Source organism: Lynx rufus, unplaced genomic scaffold, assembly GCF_022079265.1.
Source record: "Lynx rufus isolate CCGP_SWC_20201006 ecotype Redwood Valley unplaced genomic scaffold, mLynRuf1.p SCAF_6, whole genome shotgun sequence".
In the NCBI taxonomy this organism is placed as follows: Eukaryota; Metazoa; Chordata; class Mammalia; order Carnivora; family Felidae; genus Lynx; species Lynx rufus.
Window position 1 is genome coordinate 56,615,549 of NW_025814878.1, and position 20,986 is coordinate 56,636,534.

Genomic DNA, 20,986 nt, shown 5'->3' on the forward strand with positions numbered 1-20,986 from the left:
CCTCTCATCTCCCCCAAAGAAAATGGTTTTAACTTAATAGTTTGTCAAAGTTTGTAAACTGTACCCATGGATTTTTTTGTCAAATTCCAACTTTTAAGGGTGTGGAAGAGGGCCAAAAATAGATCTTTACTTTTCATTTGGAAACATTTGACAGGTTTCTAAACTTTTCTTCCTATTTTGAGGATTTTTGAGTAATATATTCTCTGTGTATAAAGTATGGTTTACTTCTGTACAGTGAAATTGCTGGAATCAATCAAGCCAGTGCACATAAGAAACAGTTGTGTTTGACCCTCATAGTCAAGTCTGGAACTCTATTCTGCAGTTATCCACTTCTGTTTTAGAAGCATATTTTAAACACTGGGTTACTACAGAAATAAGACTCACAATCCAATATATTTATTTATATTTTTAAAATATGACCTCAACTCAGTGGAGGAATGCTGTATTATGCAGGTTTGTGTCAATTTCATAACATTAAAATGGTCTGGTTTTGTCAATTTCTTAACAATTATGATCAGTGAGTGGTCTAGCTATTTAAGACAGTCATAACTTACAAGTAAAATGAGGCTCTGCAGGCATTTAAATGCTCAACTGCTTTCAGGGTCTGTTTTATGTGATTATTCAGTTTTGCAACAATTGTCAGATACTTCTCTGAAAAAAAATGCTTTTAAATTTTAATTTAAAAAGAAAAGAGCAGGTGCAGGTCACAGGAAAGTTTTAAAGTATGCCTTCTTACCAGCAATAGTTCATTTTAAAATAAGCCAGAGTTTTGCCATGATCAGTGTTTCTTCAAAATGAAGGTAGAAATAGATTTGTAAGTGTGCTCTTGTACCTCTACATAGGTTCTTAAATACTTTTGAGCAGTTATGCATTTATCTAGAGGAAATAAATCAACTGTGAATAAATGCATGTTTACCAAAATGGTTGTTTTACAGTGCATTTAGTTCTGATATTTATAAAGTTGATATTTCACAGAATAACTTTTAAATAGTTTGGAATTCTATATAGTTTAGACATCAGTCACATGTGGAGACAAAATGAAAATGTGCAATATTTTTTATGTAGGTGAGCTAACACAGTGTACCTAATTGCAGAATTAATTATCAGATTAATTTGTAATAGATAAGTTGTATAACATTTTCATATCTTAAAATGTTTTTTAGATCAATCTTCAGGTGAAATAATATTTTCAAAATAAAATTCTACAGAAAAGTTCTGTTGGCTATGATATGCACATTTTTGGGCAAGATAAATGATTAGAGCCAAAAATAGTATTTGACAGTTTTATTACTCTGCCATAATATGCAAGCTTCTTATTTAAATCTGTAGATATTTTTTAAAACACACTAATGATATATGTGATTATTAGTAGATACATCAGTGTTATAATTAGATACTTAGGTTTTTCAGATTTTTATGGATAATTTAGGGAATTCATCACTTCACTGACATATAATGAAGTATGTTTACCTTAGTGGTAAGATTTTATAAAATAGGGCTTCCGTGATTTGGGATATGAATGCTAACACACATAAGTTAACTAGATACATAATTTGGTTATGAAATCTAAAATGACACCACCACAAAATCAGTTTCAATTTTTGAGACAATCATTGGTCTGAATTGGTTAATAAAACTGTCTTGAGGTTCTCTTAAAGTATTTCTAGTGTATTAATCATACTTGTTTTTGTGGAACGGGGTAAGCCACACCATCAAGTGAATAAAATGTAACTTGGAAGAGGTAATTACAAGATTTGTTTCATGAAGGCCCCAAAATATAAATAAAGACTGGTGTGGAATCACAGTGTATATGTTTTCTGCCATTGTAAAATGTCTTGTTTTAGCATCTGTTTCTAATGGTATAATACACTATAGGTGAACTTCCCAAACATAGTCTCTTTTTTTTTTTTTTTGTTTAGTGTCTAAGTCATTGTTTCTTCAAAGAAACAAATGAAGTATAATTAATCAGTAGGTGAGATTTCTTCTTTTATGTGGGAATTTTTAAAAAGGAATTGTATGAGGTCCAAAGTTCCTGTAATATTGTCTTGGAAACGTTTACATTTTAACGGATTTTTCTTCTCTTATATACATTAAAGTCTATTTTCATTTGTTGAAGTTTCTAAAATGTACTAATCATGGTTTGATGGAAATATTATTAGATCCGTTGAATTGTTCTGACTCTGCTGCTTAATTTATTTTGGACAAATCATTTAAACACAATGGGCTTCAATTTCTTCAACTGTAGAAGGGGTAGATTATTTTTAAGGTCTTGAATACTTCTAGCTCTTAAAAGTTTTTCAGTTTAAAGTGGAATTTGGCTGTAATGTCTAATCCTGAATGAGAAAATAGGCTTTTTATTAACCCTTATAACTCATGTGTGAGGAGTTACATTTTATACCATAAAGATTTGCCAGATGTGCTCTAGAGTTTTCCTGTAAATATACAAAGATTAAATCTGCCACACTCTGATTATGGTAATGTAAGTAAAGAGGAAATTATCCTGAGTTACCAATTTATGTGTAAATATGAATATTTACCAGTTAAACTCTTGAGCTGATGCATATTATTTCAAAGGGATAAAGTTATTAGATGTAAAGGAGTAGTACTTCACACTTAATTTGGAAGAGAGAAGTTTTTATAAAATGGAATTTCAAAATATTAAGTAAATTTTCAGTTTTTATGGTAAAAGAAATTGTAGATGCTGGTTTACAACACATGGGTGAGACACCATAGCAGTGGTCTGGGAAATACCTCCAGCAATGGCCACACACCACATTACAATTGCTAGTCTTTCCAGCACAACTCTGGTTGAAGTGTCATTGGAAAAGGCTTTTCGGTATTTGCAGAGAAAAGTACTATGAGCTAGTTTTGCTTACCTGGACCAAACTGGTGGGTATTCAAGAGGTTTTTGTTTCCTGTCAGTATTAAAGGCAAATCACTGATTGCCTTTGTTGTTGAATTGAAAAGGTAGTGGGGAAGGGCCTGAAGCCCAAGGAAGTGGTACATTCAAATAAAGCATATTTAAATAAAGCTTTTAAAACTTTTAAAATCATACTTGCACTTTGCTTTTTCCTTGTATCTGTCATTCCAACAAGTATAACACATGCTAAATGTTCTTTTGTGCCAGAGCTTTGTGCTGTCATTTGGAGAGATGGTCATGTGTCCTGAGAGAGGAACTCTGAAGAGGACATAACAGAAATCTGCAGCCACTCTTAGGAGGAGGTCAATATTTTATTAAGAAGCCTTAAGTGAAAGACTATTACTGAGCAAATTTCTGAGTAAATTTCACTAGTTCAAGGAATCCTTTACCAAATTGACCCTGCCTGTTGAAAATGTACGATGATTTTTTTTTTTTTTTTTTTGCCTTGTTAATGTGTCCTTGCTCTTACTCAAGGAAGAGCTTTTGTACATTGGGAAGTAAAGTGTTACTGCTCACCGTTTTAGCTTTCAATGAAGTTTGCCTAGCTCGGGTGATTAATAGTCCTACTATATAATGTATGCCCTGTCCAGGATATTGTCAGGTCACTTGAAACTATTTTCAATTTAGACTTATAGCCCTCTGTGACATTTGAGGGCCTTGAAAGGGGAAGCAATTCTACACCCTTAGGAAAGAAATGCTTCCATGCTTTTGTGATTCTAAGGGTCAGTGGCACACAATCGTCTAAATGTCTTTGGGAGACCTCTGTTAAATATGGAATAAAGCTGTACGGGAATAAAAGCTAGTTTACATAGTACGAAGTAGTGTCATCTATGACTACTTTGGCCATGAGGTTTGAGGTGGTCATATAGAAATAGGCATAATAGAGACTTGAAGTTCTTTTATAATAGAAACATTTACTATTTTATTATATAATTACTACATAATGTTTTACTATATTGCGTGCACAATTTGGATGTTGAGCGTGAAGAGGAACTATCGTCCTACGTATATGTAACACCCATTAATGCAACCATGGTTTTAGAGTGGCACCAGACAGTGCGAGAGTGGGTCGGAACCTTTCTGTTGCGGATCTTTTGCGGGAGGGACCGGAAAAGAGGTGGATCCTTTAACGCACGATGTGGGGAGGCCGCAAGCTAAGCTGCTCGGGGAATCGTTTTTTAGGAGTGGTTATATCCAGGTACCGGGGCACACAGACTGAGAGTACTCGCTTAATCACGTCAGCAGGTGAGTGTCACTTTAACCCCGTCGGCCGGGTGGAGGTCCCTCACACATAACCCACCGGGCGGGCAGGCTGTTCTGCGCAGGCGCGGGAGAGGGCGGCGGGTTGTCGCTGAGCCCCGTGCAGGGTCACACCGCTAAGCTACTTTCGGTCCTGCGCTCTCCGTTGAACGTCCGGCCTGGGCTCTCGCCCTGCCCTTCCTACAGGTTGGGAAAACTATCTGAGGACTAGTGGTTCTGGCCAAAGAGGGCGCAGCCCCCGGGCCGCCGCCATGTGGCCAGTGACCTTTGTTTTCATTTTGGTTGAGCCCTTGCCTCCGGAGCCGGCGACCATTCCGTGCTGGCTGGAGTCTGAAGGTCGTTTGTTTTCTTCCTTTGCCGCAGCGGGAAGACACCAGCTCTGCTGTCTCATAATTCTTGATGGCGTTGTATTTTGTTTTGTTTGCACGTATCTTGCCTTTTTTTTAGAAAGAATTTAAGGCAGCCATATTACTTTTTTTGGTTAATTCAACAACCCTTATTGGCAAGTAAGATCAAGAAAATAACGTACTGAAACTGATGATTGTAGAAGACCGTTTGATTATTTAACTTCCAGTGTTAACCAGAAAGTTAAGTTTATTACCCTTTACCTGAAACTCATTTAACACATACTGTGTGCCATGCACTGGGATTTTTTTTTTTTTTTTTTTTAATGAATGATACCTCTGAGGTCTCTTTAAGTAATGTTAGAATAAAACTAAGATTAGGATATAATGGGCAAAACGGGAAACTTCCAGGCCCACCAATAGACCTGATAAGTTGGTGCTCCAATACAATGAAAAATGGTGCAGCCAATAAAATTGATGTAAATCAATGTGTGTCCACTTGGAAAAATGATTAGGATATAGCGTTAAGAAAGTTGTTACAAATCAGTATGTATTATAAACTTAGAGATATATAAATGGAACTATATATAGAGAGAATAGAGCTACATCAAAATTAGTGATCTGTGGTGGAAGCGGTAATCTATCATTTTATCATTATATATTGTCAGAATATATTTTTTCAGTAAACGTATCTTTTATAATCAGAATTTCAGAAAAATACATTACAAATATTTTAAGATTTGGGGACTGAACATAAAAGGAGCATCTAATACATATTTGGGATCAGGGAAACTTTTTAAACAAGGTATTTAGGAAGCTATCTTGAGGGAATTGGGCAATTTTAGAAGTCGTTGGAGTGGCAAAGGTCCATCTTGAGTATCTTGAGATTTCTGGGAAACTGCAAAGTGTTCCTTGAAAAGGAGGACTGGAGGTGAGGGTGGAGAGTGGCAAGGGATGAGACAGACTTTTCAGGCCATGACAAGTCAATGAAAGGCCATGTAAACCTCCTGAGATTGACTTTATCTTGAGGACAGTGGGAAATTACTGAAAGAGCAATATAATCAGACTTGTGTTTAAGAAAGAACACTTGGCAGATGGCTAGAAAGTGAGATGGTGGCAGACAAGACTAGGCTCAAGGAGACCTTAAGAGTAATCCAGATAATAAGTGATGATTACTGGAACTAAGATATTGGCAGAGTAGAGGTCTTACACTGTCGGTGTAGTATGTTATAGGCTTTGGGTAAATGATGTTTTGAATGAATTAAATGAAGTTTTCCTCCATTTCTTTAAAATCTCAAGTACCAGAAGGATCACAGATTCAAAGTAGAGAATGAATTGGTAGGATTCTAATTATTAATACAAACTCAGTTTCTTTCAGGTGTGATGTGGTGGTTTTTATAGCTCTTGAGAATTCTGGCAATACTGATGACCAAGGGGCTAGTTTTACAGAAATAGGGGAGGTGAAGGGGAGGTAGGGGTCATCACTGAGTACAGAGCAGGTACTGTGTTAAAATCTCTGATGCTCAGTTGCGTAGTCATACCTTATGTATTCTTTTTTTTTTTTTTTTAAATTCCTGTTTTTTTTTTTCTCCTGAGGCATCTTTTTTTTTTTTTTAATTTTTTTTCAACGTTTTTTATTTATTTTTGGGACAGAGAGAAACAGAGCATGAATGGGTGAGGGGCAGAGAGAGAGGGAGACACAGAATCGGAAACAGGCTCCAGGCTCCGAGCCATCAGCCCAGAGCCTGACGCGGGGCTCGAACTTACAGACCGCGAGATCGCGACCTGGCTGAAGTCGGACACTTAACCGACTGCGCCACCCAGGCGCCCCACCTTATGTATTCTTATATGCATATCACAGTTTACATAATTCTCTAATACAGTATTTCATTTATCTACCCAAAGTCATAAAGGAGGTGGTATTTGAACTGGGTCTTAAAAGGTAGTATGGATAGAAATGGTGGGAGAGAATAACATGAGGAAAGGCCTAGAAGCACAAACTTTTTTTTTTGACAATGGTGAAATGACCTTGTTCCAGACTGTGAAGGTCCTATTAAAAAACAAAATTAAAAAAAACAAAAACAAAAACAAAAAAAACATAAAAGCTCAGGAGAAAAATATTCAGAGACTATGATAAGACAAGCCGTGAAATATAAATGACCATTTGTCTTCGTCCATTTGATTACTATAACAAAATACCACAGACTGGATGATTTATTTATTTATTTATTTTTTTAAATTTTTTTTTTCAACGTTTATTTATTTTTGGGACAGAGAGAGACAGAGCATGAACAGGGGAGGGGCAGAGAGAGAGGGAGACACAGAATCGGAAACAGGCTCCAGGCTCTGAGCCATCAGCCCAGAGCCCGACGCGGGGCTCGAACTCACGGACCGCGAGATCGTGACCTGGCTGAAGTCGGACGCTCAACCGACTGCGCCACCCAGGCGCCCCCAGACTGGATGATTTATAAACAACAGAAATTTATTTCTCACAGTTCTGGAGACTGGGAATTCCAAGATTTGGTGTCTGGTAAAAGCTCATTTCCTGGTGCTTAGATGGAGCCTTCTTCCTGTGTCCTCACATGGTAGGAGGGGCAAGCTTGCTTTCTGGGGTCTTGTATGAAGACTCCATTATGAGCCCTCATCACCTCCCAAAGGCCCCATCTCCTAATATCACTTTAGGGGTTAGGATTTCAACAAATGAATTTGGGGAGAACACAAACATTCAGATACAGCACCATTAAATTAAGAAGGGACATTAAACCTCATTCATGATAAATTCAAATAACACTGGGATACCTTTTTCGCCTATTGGATTAACAAAGGAAAACATTTGATAATACATTGCATGAGCTGTTGGTGTGGGGAAGGAAGCCAGCGCTAGAAACTGATATTATCCATGGGGTTGCAAACTGGTTCAACATCTATGAGTGGCAATTACAAATTTATAAATGCACATGCCATTTAACACAGTGATTCTTGGGATTTTACCTACAAGTACTCTTTAAAATATATGAAATTACCTGTGGAATTCAATCTTTTTTTAAAAAAATTTTTTTAATGTTTATTTTTGAAGGAGAGAGAGACAGAGTGTGAGTGGGGGCGGGGGGGGGGGGCAGAGAGAGAGGGAGACACAGAATCCGAAGCAGGCTCCAGGCTCTGAGCTGCCAGCACAGAGCCCAACGCGGGGCTCGAACCCACAAACCGCAAGATCATGACCTGAGCCGAAGTTGGATGCTCAACCGACTGAGCCACCCAGGCGCCCCATCTGTGGAATTCAGTCTTCTGTTTTGGAAATAGCAAAAACTTGTAAATAATCTGAATAAATATGCATTAATAGGGAACTGCTTAAATAAACTATGAGGTGACCATATAATGGATTACTATGCAGCTCTAAAAGAAAGAGAGGGGTGCCTGGGGGGCTCACTTGGTTAAGCCTCTGACTTTGGCTCAGGTCATGATCTTACAGTTCATGAGTTTGAGCCCCACATCAGGCTCTCTGTTTCAGCACAGAGCCTGCTTTACTTCACATCCTCTGTCCTCCCGTCTCTCTGCCCCTCCTCCACTAGTGCACACTCTCTCCCTCTCAAAAATAAATGTTTAAAAAAAAAAAAGAAGAAAGGAAGTTCTTTATGCTCTGTTATGAAATCTCCAAGATACCATGATAGGTGGAAAAAGCAAGGTAGGCGAGGTACTTTGTAGTATACCCTTTTGTGCTTTTTAATTTTAAAATTATTTTTTATTGTGAAATATTCTAAGACAAGAAGTTGCAAAAATAGTACAGAGAATTTCAATATGCCCTTCATTCAATTCTTCAGTGATAATATCTTACCTAACCACAATACATTGTAAAAGCCATAAAATTGACATTAATATGATACTATTATTAAACCATAGACCTGATTTGGATTTTACCACATTTACATGCACTTGTGTGTGTGTGTGTGTGTGTGTGTGTGTGTGTGTGTGTGTGTGTTACCACATACATAGATTTGTGTAATCACTACAATCAGAATATGGAACTGTTCATAATCACAAAGAAATCTAATACTACTCCTTTGTAGTCAGACCCTACCCTGACCTTAACCCTTGGCAATCATTAATCTGTTCTCCATTACTATAATTTTACCATTTCAAGAGTGTTGTATAAATGGAATCATACAGTATGTACCTTCTGAAATTGCCCCCCCACCCACCCATTGAATAAATACCCTTGAAATCTATCCCAAGTTCTTGTATCAGATTTGATTTCTGATTTGTATTTCATGATCTGGGTATAACACGGTTTGTTTAGCAATTCACCTATCATAGGATGTTTTGGTGTTTCCAGTTTTTAGCTATTATGAATAAAGCTGCTGTGAACATTTACATACAGGTTTTTGTGTGGACATAAGTTTTCGCTTCTCCAGGATAAATGTCCAAGAATGGAATTGTTGGTTTGTATGACAAGTGTATGTTTAACTTGAATAGGTTAAAGTGCTAAACTGCTTTCCACAGTATCTGTATCATTTTACATTCCCACTAGCAATATGTAAGAGATTTAGTTGCTTCATATCCCAGTGCAGCCTTGGTTATACGAGGGTGATTAAGTTTTAGCCAACATGATAGGCATGTAGTAGCCTTCATTTGTATTCCTCTAATGGCGATTGATACTTCATGTCTCTTCATGTGCTTATTTGCATCTGTATCTTCTCTTTGATGAAATGTCTCTTCGTGTCTTTCTATACCCACTTTGTATACCCACACCCATTATATAATTGGATTCCTTCGTTTGTTGTTGTTCTTGTTTGTTTTATGAGAGTTGGGTTTTACTGTTGAGTTTAGAGAATATCCTTACATATTCCAGATACAAGTTCTTTGTGGGGTATGTGTTTTGCAAATATTTTCTCCCCGTCTGTGATTTGTCTTTTGTTTTTCTTAACAGAGTCTTTTGCAAGGCAAAAGTTTTAAATTTTAAGTCCAGTTTAATCAGTATTTTCTATTATGGATTGGGCTTTTGGTGTCAGATGTAAGAACTCTCTGCCTAATCCTAAATCATGAAGATCTTCAATAGTTTCTTTTAAAAGTATTATGGTTTTTGGGGCGCCTGGGTGGCGCAGTCGGTTAAGCGTCCGACTTCAGCCAGGTCACGATCTCGCGGTCCGTGAGTTCGAGCCCCGCGTCGGGCTCTGGGCTGATGGCTCAGAGCCTGGAGCCTGTTTCCGATTCTGTGTCTCCCTCTCTCTCTGCCTCTCCCCCGTTCATGCTCTGTCTCTCTCTGTCCCAAAAATAAATAAATGTTGAAAAAAAAAATTTAAAAGTATTATGGTTTTACATTTAGATCAATGATCCATTTTAAGTTCATTTTTGTATAAGAAGTGAGATTTAGGTTTAAATTTTCTTTTTTGGTCTATGATATCCAATTGTTTCAACCCCATTTATTGAAAAGACTATTTTCTCCATTGAACTGCTTTTGCACCATTGTCAAAATATCATTTGAGTGAACTTTATAATGTCCCTAGTAATTTGCTCTAAGGTCTATTTTGTCTAAATGTTTATTGAACAACTGTTATGTTCGCAGCAGAGTAACTAGTTCATAAAGCAGGTCTCTGTGTAAGTTTGAACATATAGACTGTATGAGTGATTATTTTAGGATGATATGTGTACATGCACACACACACACACACACACACACACACACACACACACACACAGTGTTTCCTTTGTAAAGGGTATTCAGCCTATGTATGAATCCATTTCATGTAGCTAACGTGACAGAATTTGAGCTAGTTTTGACAAATCTCTGAATTCATATTATCCTTATTTTAAAAGGTCACAGTTTTGTTTTGAATATGAGTTTTTATAATTGTGCAGCATAATGCTGGTGCAGAAACGAATGGCATGAAAAACTTTTACATATGCATTACTTTTTTTTTGATAATTTACATTTCAGAAATTTCTGATTAGAGTTAGATGGCAGAATGCAAGACTTTATTTTATGTTTTAGAATAAAACCCCAAATTAAGGGGAAAACCCTTTTGTTTATCAATTGTAATCAGTTGTGTTTATCAGTTGTGTAATCCCTGCCCATCAGGGATTTATACTGTGAAATGCTTTCTCTAGACACTTAATTTTTATCTTCAGGGGTGCCTGGCTGGCTGAGTTGGTAAAGCCTGTGACTCTTGATCTTGAGATTGTGAGTTTGAGCCCCCGTTGGGCATAGAGCTTATTTAATAATTTTTGTTTTCAGTTTATTCAGAGAATCAGTTCAGTTGGACTCCACAGACTAAACCATGGGTTTTCAGTGAATACAGAATCATGTGGTTCAAATCCTATAGAATGACTTTTGCCTGCTTGAATAGAATAAAAATTTACAGGTAAGTTTATTCATTCCTGTGGCAAAAATTTACATAATTATGTACAATAATAGTTTAGTATTGATTGTGTTTAATAAACACTGTTAGTATGAAATAATGTATATGGTTCGATTAAGGTATCTTTTATTTATTTAAATATTCTCATTTTTCCAACAACTTTTAAATTTGGAAAATTTCAAATCTATAGAAAAGTTGTAATACAGTATGCATCTAATGCGTACTTTTCATCCATATTTAAATATGGCTTTTATTTTTAATGTAAGACTGTATTACCTAGAGACATACTTTTTACTTCCTCATTTGTGACAAGATAGAAATAATGCAGTGCTTCAAATCATGAAGGATTTGGGTACAACATAAATATGATCAGGTGGGTAATTATACAGTTTCTAGGTGGTAAGACTGAATCAAAGAATGTCTTTCTGTATTTGTATTTTATAAAGCAATTTCTAACCTTGTGAAAAATACTGCATAGAGTTAAGATATGAACTGTGTTTCCCAAGTGCATGGTCTACTTGTAAATAAGCTAGCTCCTTTGAAATTGGGTGTATGTGAAATCATTGGTAGTCAACTGACCAACCACATGCTGTTACCTATTATAAATTAGACATTGATTATTTCATGAAGCATGGAAAAAAGAGGGTAATATTCATAAGACAGTATTAAATAAGCATGATATTTAACTCTTAAAAGGATCATAAGTAATCAATATAGAATGTTCTCTATGTAGCGAAGAAAAACATGGTAAAAATTTGAAAGGAAGGCATTACTTATTCTAATGTAACAACCTTATTCTTTCTTACCCAAGAACTTCTGGAGTGTTTTCCTGTTATATACTTTGACATGGAATATGGTAGAGTATCTGATCCCTATTTAGTCCCTGTGTGACCCCATTTTATTAAAAAAAAAATTAGGTGAATTCTATACTTTCCTGGGCCTTTTTTATTAGATTATTCATTTGACAGATGTTTCCTGAGTACCAGCTGTGTTCTAGGAACTGTGCTAATCTCTAGGAATAAAATCGTAAGTGAGACAGTCCATGTCTTGCCCTCGTAGTGCTTAGTGAGGAGACATAATCAAATTGTCACATAGCTCCATGAAGAAATACAAAGTTATATGGAGGTTAAAATATGACCCAGTTTTGAGAGTCAGGGAAGACTTCTTAGATAGCATTACATCTAAACTAAGATCTGAAGGATGAAAAGGAATTAATTAGGTATGCAGAGGAGGGAAGGGAATGTGAGAAGAATGGTCCAGGAACATATACAAAGTATCTGAGGATGGAGCAAGTAGGGTCCCTGCAAGGAAATGAGAGAAGGCCCATGCGGCTGGAATGGGGAGGGTGAGTAGAGTAGTGGAAAGTGGGTTTGGGGAGGGAAGAAATTGGGGACCAAATAATTCAGAACATTGTGGGCTGTGCTAAGGATTTTGAGTTTTTTTCCTCATGTCACTGGGAAACCATGGAAGCATTTTAAGTGGAAAAATAGCATGATTGTATTTATATTTCAGTACACTCTGGATGCATTGCAGAGAACAGATTGGTGGGGGTGGGGGGGTGAGGTAGGAAGCAGGCAGCTTCCTAGCAGACAGCTAGGACAATAAATAGTTCAAGCAAGAGACGATAGTAGCTTGGACTAGGGTGATAGCACTAGAAATGAAGAAAGATGGGGGCGCTTGGGTTCAGATCCTGGCTCTACTCTGACTTAATCTCTCTGAGCCTCCCTTTTCTTTTCTGTGTAATAGGGGTAATAATAGTATCTACCTTACAGAGTTACCAGGACAATTAAATAAGATGACATATGACATATGTGGAGTTCTTAAATAGTACCTGGCATTTAGTAAGTGCACAATAAATGACTGCTATTACTATTTCTACTTCTATTACTGCTATTCCTATTTATATTATTATTATCATCATTGCTGTTAGATGTGACCTAGAAGGCCAAGTTTTGTAGCATTCCATTTTTGTTGTAATTTACTTTGAAAGCAAATTAACTTTGTTTCATCTGTGAATATATATGTGTATTAATATATATGTGTATATATGTGTGTGTCTATAAATATGTATATATTTTTTGTAGTGTGATTATAAGAAAACTTGGTTTTAAAGCATCAAAAATGAGCAACACGTGTATTTAAAATCCAATAAATTATAAATTAGAATATCTGCCTACATAATATATCCCCTGTTACATTGTTTTAAATGTCTATTTTTGCCTGGCTCTTTATTTTGACCTCTTAGGTACCCTTGGACAAGACTGTACAGTACTTCTCGGACCACTGTAGACAGCAGTGAGGTAAAAACATTCCTGGCCCTGGCTCACAGGTGGTGGGATGAACAAGGAATATATGCACCTCTTCATTCTATGAATGACCTGAGGGTGCCATTTATTAGGTAATGTTCCAGAAACTCTTCAGTCTTTTAAAATATAATTCTTTTCAATAATGTATCTTATTTTATTTTTAAAATAAAATACATATTTTTAAAATATGTATCTTAGTTTATTTTTCTCTTGGTTTATACTTAGGTTCAAAATGCTCCATTTTAAGTTTGCTTTGGAAATTGGAGGGAGACATTCTTTTCATTGTCCATTGTTTGAAGTCATTAATTTTCTAATAACATTACCTAAAATCTAGGCTGCTTTTATTAGTTAACTTGAAGCATTTTGGACAATTTCAGGTTAATTAGAATTAAATCCTTATGAAAAGGAACTAGGATCCTATGGTATCAAGGTCATTTTATACTGACTTTGATGTTTAGACAGTCTTTTAAAAAATATTTTTTTTTAACATTTATTTATTTTTGAGAGACAGAGCGAAACAGAGCATGACTGGTGGAGGGGCAAAGGCGGGGGCCGGGGGGGTGGGGGGGACACAGAATCCGCAGCAGTCTCAAGGCTCTGAGCTGTCAGCACAGAGCCTGAAGCCAGGCTCAAACTCACAGATGGCGAGATCATGACCTGAGCCAAAGTCAGACTTTTAACTGAATGAGCCACCCAGGCGCCCCTAGGCAGTCTTGATAAAGGGAATATACTACTGTGACAATTCAATTCAACAAATATTTATTGAGAACTTATCTTGTACAAAGCTTGGGGGACTCTACTAAGATACTCATCATTTGAAACATAATCCATGTTCTTCAGAAACTTACAGTTTTCTGTGGGAGATAAAGACAAGGGTTAATCAGACTCCATTTATCAAGGAATTGTTAATTCGGTTTTTTGTCCATTTATTTATTTATTAGGGGCACCTGGGTGGCTCCGTCAGTTAATCGTCAGACTCTTGGTTTTGGCTCAGGCCATGATCTCACTATTTGCAGGCTCCAGCCGCGCATTGGGCTCTGTGCCGACAGTGTAGAGCCTGCTTGGGATTCTCAATCTCTCTCCCTCTCTCTCTGTCCCGCTCCTCCCACCCTCTCTTTCTCTCTCAAAATAAATAAATAAACTTAAAAATTTTTAAAGAAATTTTTTGAGCACCCAGTATGAGCAAGGCACTGTTATAGACACAGAATGTCTGACTCAGATTGCCGTTAAGGAACTTCTTCATTGTTTTTTGCTGGTTCATCCAGACTCAGTGAAGCAAAAGGGATATATTATCACCTTTCTATTACCCCTGAATTAGTACATCACTGAAACACTAAGAAAAAGGTAGAAATATCATTTTGTTAGGCTAGATCCACGGTTCTAAAGGTGTGGGCCCTGGACTAGCAACATAAGTATTACCTGGGAACTTGTGAGGAATACAAAATCCTCAGGTCTTGCCCTGGCCCTCCTGCCCTGGGGGGTTGGCAGTCTGTGTTTTAGCAACCCTTTCAGGTGATTCTGATGCACATTCCGTTTGAGAATAACTCTATTCTCTGTCTGTATTTAAATTTTTTTTTTTTTCAACGTTTATTTATTTTTGGGACAGAGAGAGAGACAGAGCATGAACGGGGGAGGGCCAGAGAGAGAGGGAGACACAGAATGGGAAACAGGCTCCAGGCTCTGAGCCATCAGCCCAGAGCCCGACGCGGGGCTCGAACTCACGGACCGCGAGATCGTGACCTGGCTGAAGTCGGACGCTTAACCGACTGCGCCACCCAGGCGCCCCTCTCTGTCTGTATTTAGACATCACACTAAAACAGATTATCCAAGGAAGTATAAGTTATGGTTAGAAATGTAGATTTTATTCTGAGCATAATTGGAAGCCATTGAAGGGGAGTGATATGATCTAAATTATAATATAAAGGAGTCATTTTAGCCCATCTGTGAAGAATGGGTTGGACTTCATTTGAAATTGATCCTCTCTGTATAACATTCTGATATTATCTACTTAACCACTATGTAGGTTATTCTTATAAGTCAGTCAATGTTAATAGCAATAAAAGATCCTGGGGCACCTGGCTGACTCAGTAGAGCATGCAACTCTTAATATCAGAGTTGTAAATTTAAGCCCTACGTTGAGCCTTCTTAAAAAAAAAAAAAAGACAAGATATTCTAAGGTACCCTCATTAAAGTATAAATAAAATTCATATATAGTCCAACTTAAAAGTCTAGTTTACAGTATGTTAGGTATATATTTGTGGGTGTATGTGTGTGTGCTTCTGTTTTTGAATGTGGTAAAGTATTACTATGATTATCTTAGAATTAAGTTAACTTGATTTGGATGCCTATTTACATGATCATGAAAACATTACTAACTTAGAAGATCAAAAGAGAATCAATTTAGAAGGGACTATAGGTAAAATCTGAAAATATAGATCACCAGTATGTTACGTCTAAGCCCTATAAAATAGCCTATTTGTTGCTGACATGAAATGGGTCTAGTTAGTACTGACAGTGTAGGTCCTTGATGCCCCAGTTGACCTATTTCAAGCAGATAAAAACTAAATTGTTTTTAGTTTTCCTTTAGATTACTACTAAAGTAACAACTCATAATTATTACTGCTTTTGATAATTAAAAACGTAATTTAATGCTGAAAATAAAAGGTCTTTTTACCCCCCAAAATCAATAATCCATTTAAAATAAGAGTTTAATGTTTCCTTGAAAATTGTACACTTTTAGGATTTTATTGACAGGGCTGCGTAGGTGGCTCAGTGGGTTAAGCGTCAGACTTCAGCGGGCGTCATGATCTCACAGTTCATGAATTGAGCCCTGTATCGGGCTCTGTGCTGCCTGCTTCCAATTCTGTGTCTCCCGCTCTCTCTGCCCTTCCCCGGCTCGCACTCTGTCTGTGTCCCTCTCTCAAAAATAAATAAACATTAAAAATTTTTTTAAGATTTTATTGACAAAATTAATAACTTTCTTTTATATGTTTTGGATTTTAAAAAAAGAGACAATCTTTTAAAAACAGTTGCTGATCACCAGCCAGGCAAACCTTTGTCTGGGATGAAGATTCTTGATGTTGGCTGTGGTGGTGGATTATTAACTGAAGTAAGTAATTTACAACTTTCCTGCCATTTTTAACTGGGAAAGATTTTGAGAAAAAATAGGCTTCTGACTCATTTATTTGTTTAATAAATAGTATTGTTTGTTAAAAAAAACCAAAATGCATAATGTTCTTAATATTTTTACCATTGTAACATTAATACATGCTTTTTACTTTCTTAACAAATATATATAAAAATTTCAGAAAATTATAGTGAGGATTTTTTTGGTTGTTTTTTTGTTGTTTGTTTTTGCACAAAATTGGACACTGGTCATTCAAATAGCTTTGATAATTTTTTTGTCTCTTCTAAGAGATTAGGCAGTTTCCACTGGTTTAAATGCAATGATAAGCTATTCCTTTGCGTTTATTTCAGTATCAAAACCTAAGAGTATTGCCTGCTTGTGGGGTTCTCTCCTCAAGTGCTTTAGAGTACTTGGAAGAATACTCATTCACTCCCTTTAAAAAATATTTGCTTTAACTTATATTTATTGCCAGGCAGCTCTATTTTGTTGTCTGCTGTCAACACAATAACTTTTTGTGCACTTTAAATATGTTAATACTGTATTATGTGCTTGTAATTGTATCTATAGAGGGGTGCCTAGCTGGCTTAATCGATAGAGCATACAACTCTTAATCTCAGGGTTGTGAGTTCAAGCCCCACATTGGGTGTGGAGCCTACTAAAATAAAATGAGTTAAAATAGAACTTTTCCCCGGCTCCCCACTATTCTCAAATAATTCTTCATAGGTTTTTTTGTTGTGATTATTATTCACTCCTAAGCTTCTTATTATGGTAATTGTCAAATGTATACAAACTAGAGAAAATGGTCTAATGAACTTCCATGTACCCATAAACAGTCTCCAATAATTATTCCCTCATGATTAATCTTGTTTCCTTTTTGATAAGCTTTTTATTGCCAACATGTGTTCTGTTTTCTTCGTGAGGATAACAGTTTTTTATCCAATTAGCCTCTAGGGCGGCTTGGAGCTTCAGTTACTGGAATCGATCCTGTGGATGAGAACATTAACACAGCACAGCACCATAAATCATTTGATCCAATCCTAGATAAGAGAATAGAGTACAGAGCATGTTCCCTGGAAGAGATTGTGGAAGAGACAACAGAAGCATTTGATGCTGTTGTAGCTTCTGAAGTTGTAGAGCATGTGATTGATCTAGAAACATTTATACAGTGCTGCTGTCAAGTGTTAAAAGTAAGACTTACTGGGTTTACTTGTTTGTTTGTTTTTTTTGAGTGTGTGTATGTATTCATAGCAGTAAATATTTCCTAATACTTGAAACCAGGAAGCTAAGATTAGGGGATAGCATCTCTGCTGCAGTTACTTTTGCTTCTCAGCTTGCACTCAATACCAGGGTTTTCCAGATACAGTATCTTGATATCCAAGAATCTTGGGAAGTGTTGGTGCTGAACATTATAATTATAAACAATAGATTTAAAGTGGTAGTTTTCCATTGGTATAATCCGGATTAAATACCTGATAGATATTGAATGAGGGGCGCCTGGGTGGCTCAGTCAGTTAAGCGTCCGACTTCAGCTCAGGTCATCATCTCACGGTTCGTGAGTTCGAGCCCCGCGTCAGGCTCTGTGCTGACAGCTCAGAGCCTGGAGCCTGCTTCCGATTCTGTGTCTCCCTCTCTCTCTGCCCCTCCCTAGCTCACGCTTGCACTCTCTCTCTCTGTGAAAAATAAATAAACTTAAATAAAATAAAATTAAAAAATAAGATATTGAATGACAATTATTAAGAAATTGATTTGGATTAATACTTAAAAATCAATAAAAACCATTAGTAGTGTAAGTTGACTTAGCATTTCTTAAGTATCTCTGTATGTGATATATATAACAGTTTTTAGCTTATAAAAGAATACTTCATATATATGATTTCATTGATTTTCCCTACAACCAGATGAGGAAGGTAAGCAGGTACTGGTACTGGTGTGACCAGTAAGCAGGTACTGGTATTGGTACTGGTGTGACCAACTTGGACTAAAGGAGATCAATATTTGAGAGATATCAGAGTTTACTTGGTCTTTTGGGTTTTTTTTAATTTAGGTATAGTTGACATACAATATTGTATTAGTTTCAGGCATATAACATATTGATTTGCAATTATATACATTATGAAATGCTCACCACAATAAGTGTACTTCCCATCTGTCACCATAAAAAGTTATTATAGTATTACTGTTTCTCTATGCTGTACTTTTCATCTTCATGACTTACTTGTTCTATGACTGGAAATTTATATCTCTGAATCCCCTTCACCTATTTTGCCTGTCTCCCACCCGTCTCTCTTCTGGCAATCCCCAGTTCTCTGTATTTATGAGTATGTTTCTAGTTTTTATTTGTTCATTTGTTTTGTTTTTTAGATTTCACAGGTAAGTTAAATCATATAGTGTTTGTCTTTATCTGACTTATTTTACTTAGCATAATTCCCTCTATGTCTATCCGTGTTGTTGCAAATAGCAAGATCTTATTTTTTTTTTTTATCGTGAGTAATACTTGATGGTATACAATGTATTCTTTATCCATTCATGTATTGATGGACACCTACATTGCTTCCATATCTTGGCTATTGTAAATAATGCTGCAGTAAATATAGGGGTGCATATGTGTTTCAAATTCGTGTTTGTTTTCTTCAGGTAAATATCCAGAAGTGGAATTGCTAGATTCTATGGTATTTCTATTTTAATTTTTTGAAAGAACCTCCATATTGTTTTTCATAGTGGCTGTACTAATTAACATTTCCACCACCAGTGCACAGTGTTTCTTTTCTCTCCATATTCTCATCAACACTTGTTATTTCTTGTCTTTTTGGTACTAGTCATTCCTGCAGGTGTGAGATGATATCTAATTAGAGTTTTGATTTGTATTTCCCTGATGATTAGTGATGTTGAGCACTTTTTCATGTTGGTCATCTATATTTCTTTGGAAAAATGCCTATCCACGTCTTCTACTGTTTTTCAATCGGATTGATTTTTTTGGTGTTGAGTTGTAGCAGTTCTTTATATATTTTGGATATTAACTCCTTATCAATTATATCATTTGCAAACATCTCCCATTTAGTATGTTGCCTTTTTATTTTGTTGATGGTTTTCTTTGCTGTGCAAAAGCTTTTTTTTTTTTTTTTTAGTTTAATGTAATCACAATTGTTTATTTTTGCTTTCCTTTCCCTTGCCTGAGAAAACAAATCCAGAGAAATATTGCTAAAGCTGATGCTTTATTTAACATGCTGCATATGTTTTCTTTATTTAACATGCTGCGTATGTTTTCTTTTAGGAGTTTTATGGCTTCAGGTCTTAGATTTAGGCCTTTAATCCATTTTGAGTTTATTTTTATGTATGGTGTAAGAACGTGGTCCAGTTTCACTCTTTTGCATATAGCTGTCAAGTTTTCCTAGCACCATTTTCCATTGTATGTTCTTGCCTCCTTTGTTGTAGGTTAATTGACCATATAAGCTTGGATTTATTTTTGAGTTCTCCATTCTTGTTCTGTTGATATATTTTTGTGCCAGTACCATATTATTTTAATTACTGTAGTTTGTGGTATAGTTTGAAATCTTGGGTTGTGTACCTCCAGCTTCATTCTTTCTCAAGATTTGGGGTCTTTTGAGGTTTCATACAAATTTTAGGATTATTTCTTCTAGTTCTTTAACCAATACTTTTGGAATTTGGTAGAGATTGCATTGAATCTATAGATTGCTTTGTGTAATGTAGACATTTTAACAATATTAATTCTTCCCATCCGTAAGCATGGTGTATCTTTCCATTTATTTGTGTTGTCTTCAGTTTCTTTCATCATTGTCTTATAATTTTCAGAGTTTAGGTCTTTCGCTTCCTTGGTTAAATTAATTCCCAGGTATTTTATTCTTTTTTGAACCCGTTGTAAATGAGGTTGATTTCTCTTTCTGCTAGTTCATTATTAGTGTATAGAAATGCAACCAATTTCTCTAAATTAATTTTATATCCTGTAACTTTACTGAATTCATTTGTTAGCTCTAATAGTTTTTGGTGGAGTCTAGGGTTTTCTATATATAACATGTCATCTGCAAATAGTAACAGTTTTACTTCTTCCTTACCAATTGGAATGCCTTTTATTTCTTTACCTTGGCTGATTGCTACAGCTAGGATTTCCAGTACTACGTTGGATAAAAGTGACAAGAGTGGACATCCTTGCCTTGTTCCTTATGTTAGAGGAAAAGCTTTCAGCTTTTCATCATTGAATGTGATGTTAGCTGTGGGTTTTTCACATATGGATTTATTCTGTTGAGATATGTTTTCTCTATACCCACTTTGTTGAACATTTTTATCATAAACATGTTAAATTTTGTCAAATGCTTTTTCTGCATCTATTGAGATGGTCGTATGATTTTCATTCTTCATTTTGTTAATGTCTTGTATCATGTTTGTTCATTTGCACATAGTGGACCATTCTTGCATCTCTGAAATAAATGCCACTTGATCATGGTGAGTGATCCTTTTAAAGTATTATTGAATTTGGTTATTAGGATGTTGGTCTGTAATTTTCTTTTCTTGCAGTGTTTTTGTTTGGTTTTGGTATCAGGGTCATGCTGCCCTTATACAAGAAATTTGGAAGCATTTATTCCTCTTCTATTTTTTGGAATAGTTTTGAAAAGGATAGGCTTTAACTCTTTAAATATTTGGTAAAATTCACTTATGAAGCT

At 36.1% G+C, this 20,986-nt stretch overlaps 1 protein-coding gene across 2 annotated transcripts in view; it reads left to right on the top strand.

Annotated features, from left to right (window-relative positions):
• The first annotated feature begins 11 nt into the window (after positions 1-11).
• COQ3 (coenzyme Q3, methyltransferase) overlaps positions 12-20,986 on the top strand; it is a 29,485-nt gene continuing 8,510 nt past the window's right edge. The window contains exons 1-6 of one of the 2 annotated variants that reach the window (XM_047102933.1): positions 12-3,334; positions 3,963-4,165; positions 10,754-10,880; positions 13,123-13,275; positions 16,193-16,292; positions 17,255-17,497. In XM_047102933.1, the coding sequence (XP_046958889.1) occupies positions 4,057-4,165; positions 10,754-10,880; positions 13,123-13,275; positions 16,193-16,292; positions 17,255-17,497 (732 nt within the window). In that variant the 5' untranslated portion in view covers positions 12-3,334; positions 3,963-4,056. The remainder of the gene's footprint in view (positions 3,335-3,962; positions 4,166-10,753; positions 10,881-13,122; positions 13,276-16,192; positions 16,293-17,254; positions 17,498-20,986) is intronic. The other variant, XM_047102935.1, reaches the window with a different exon arrangement.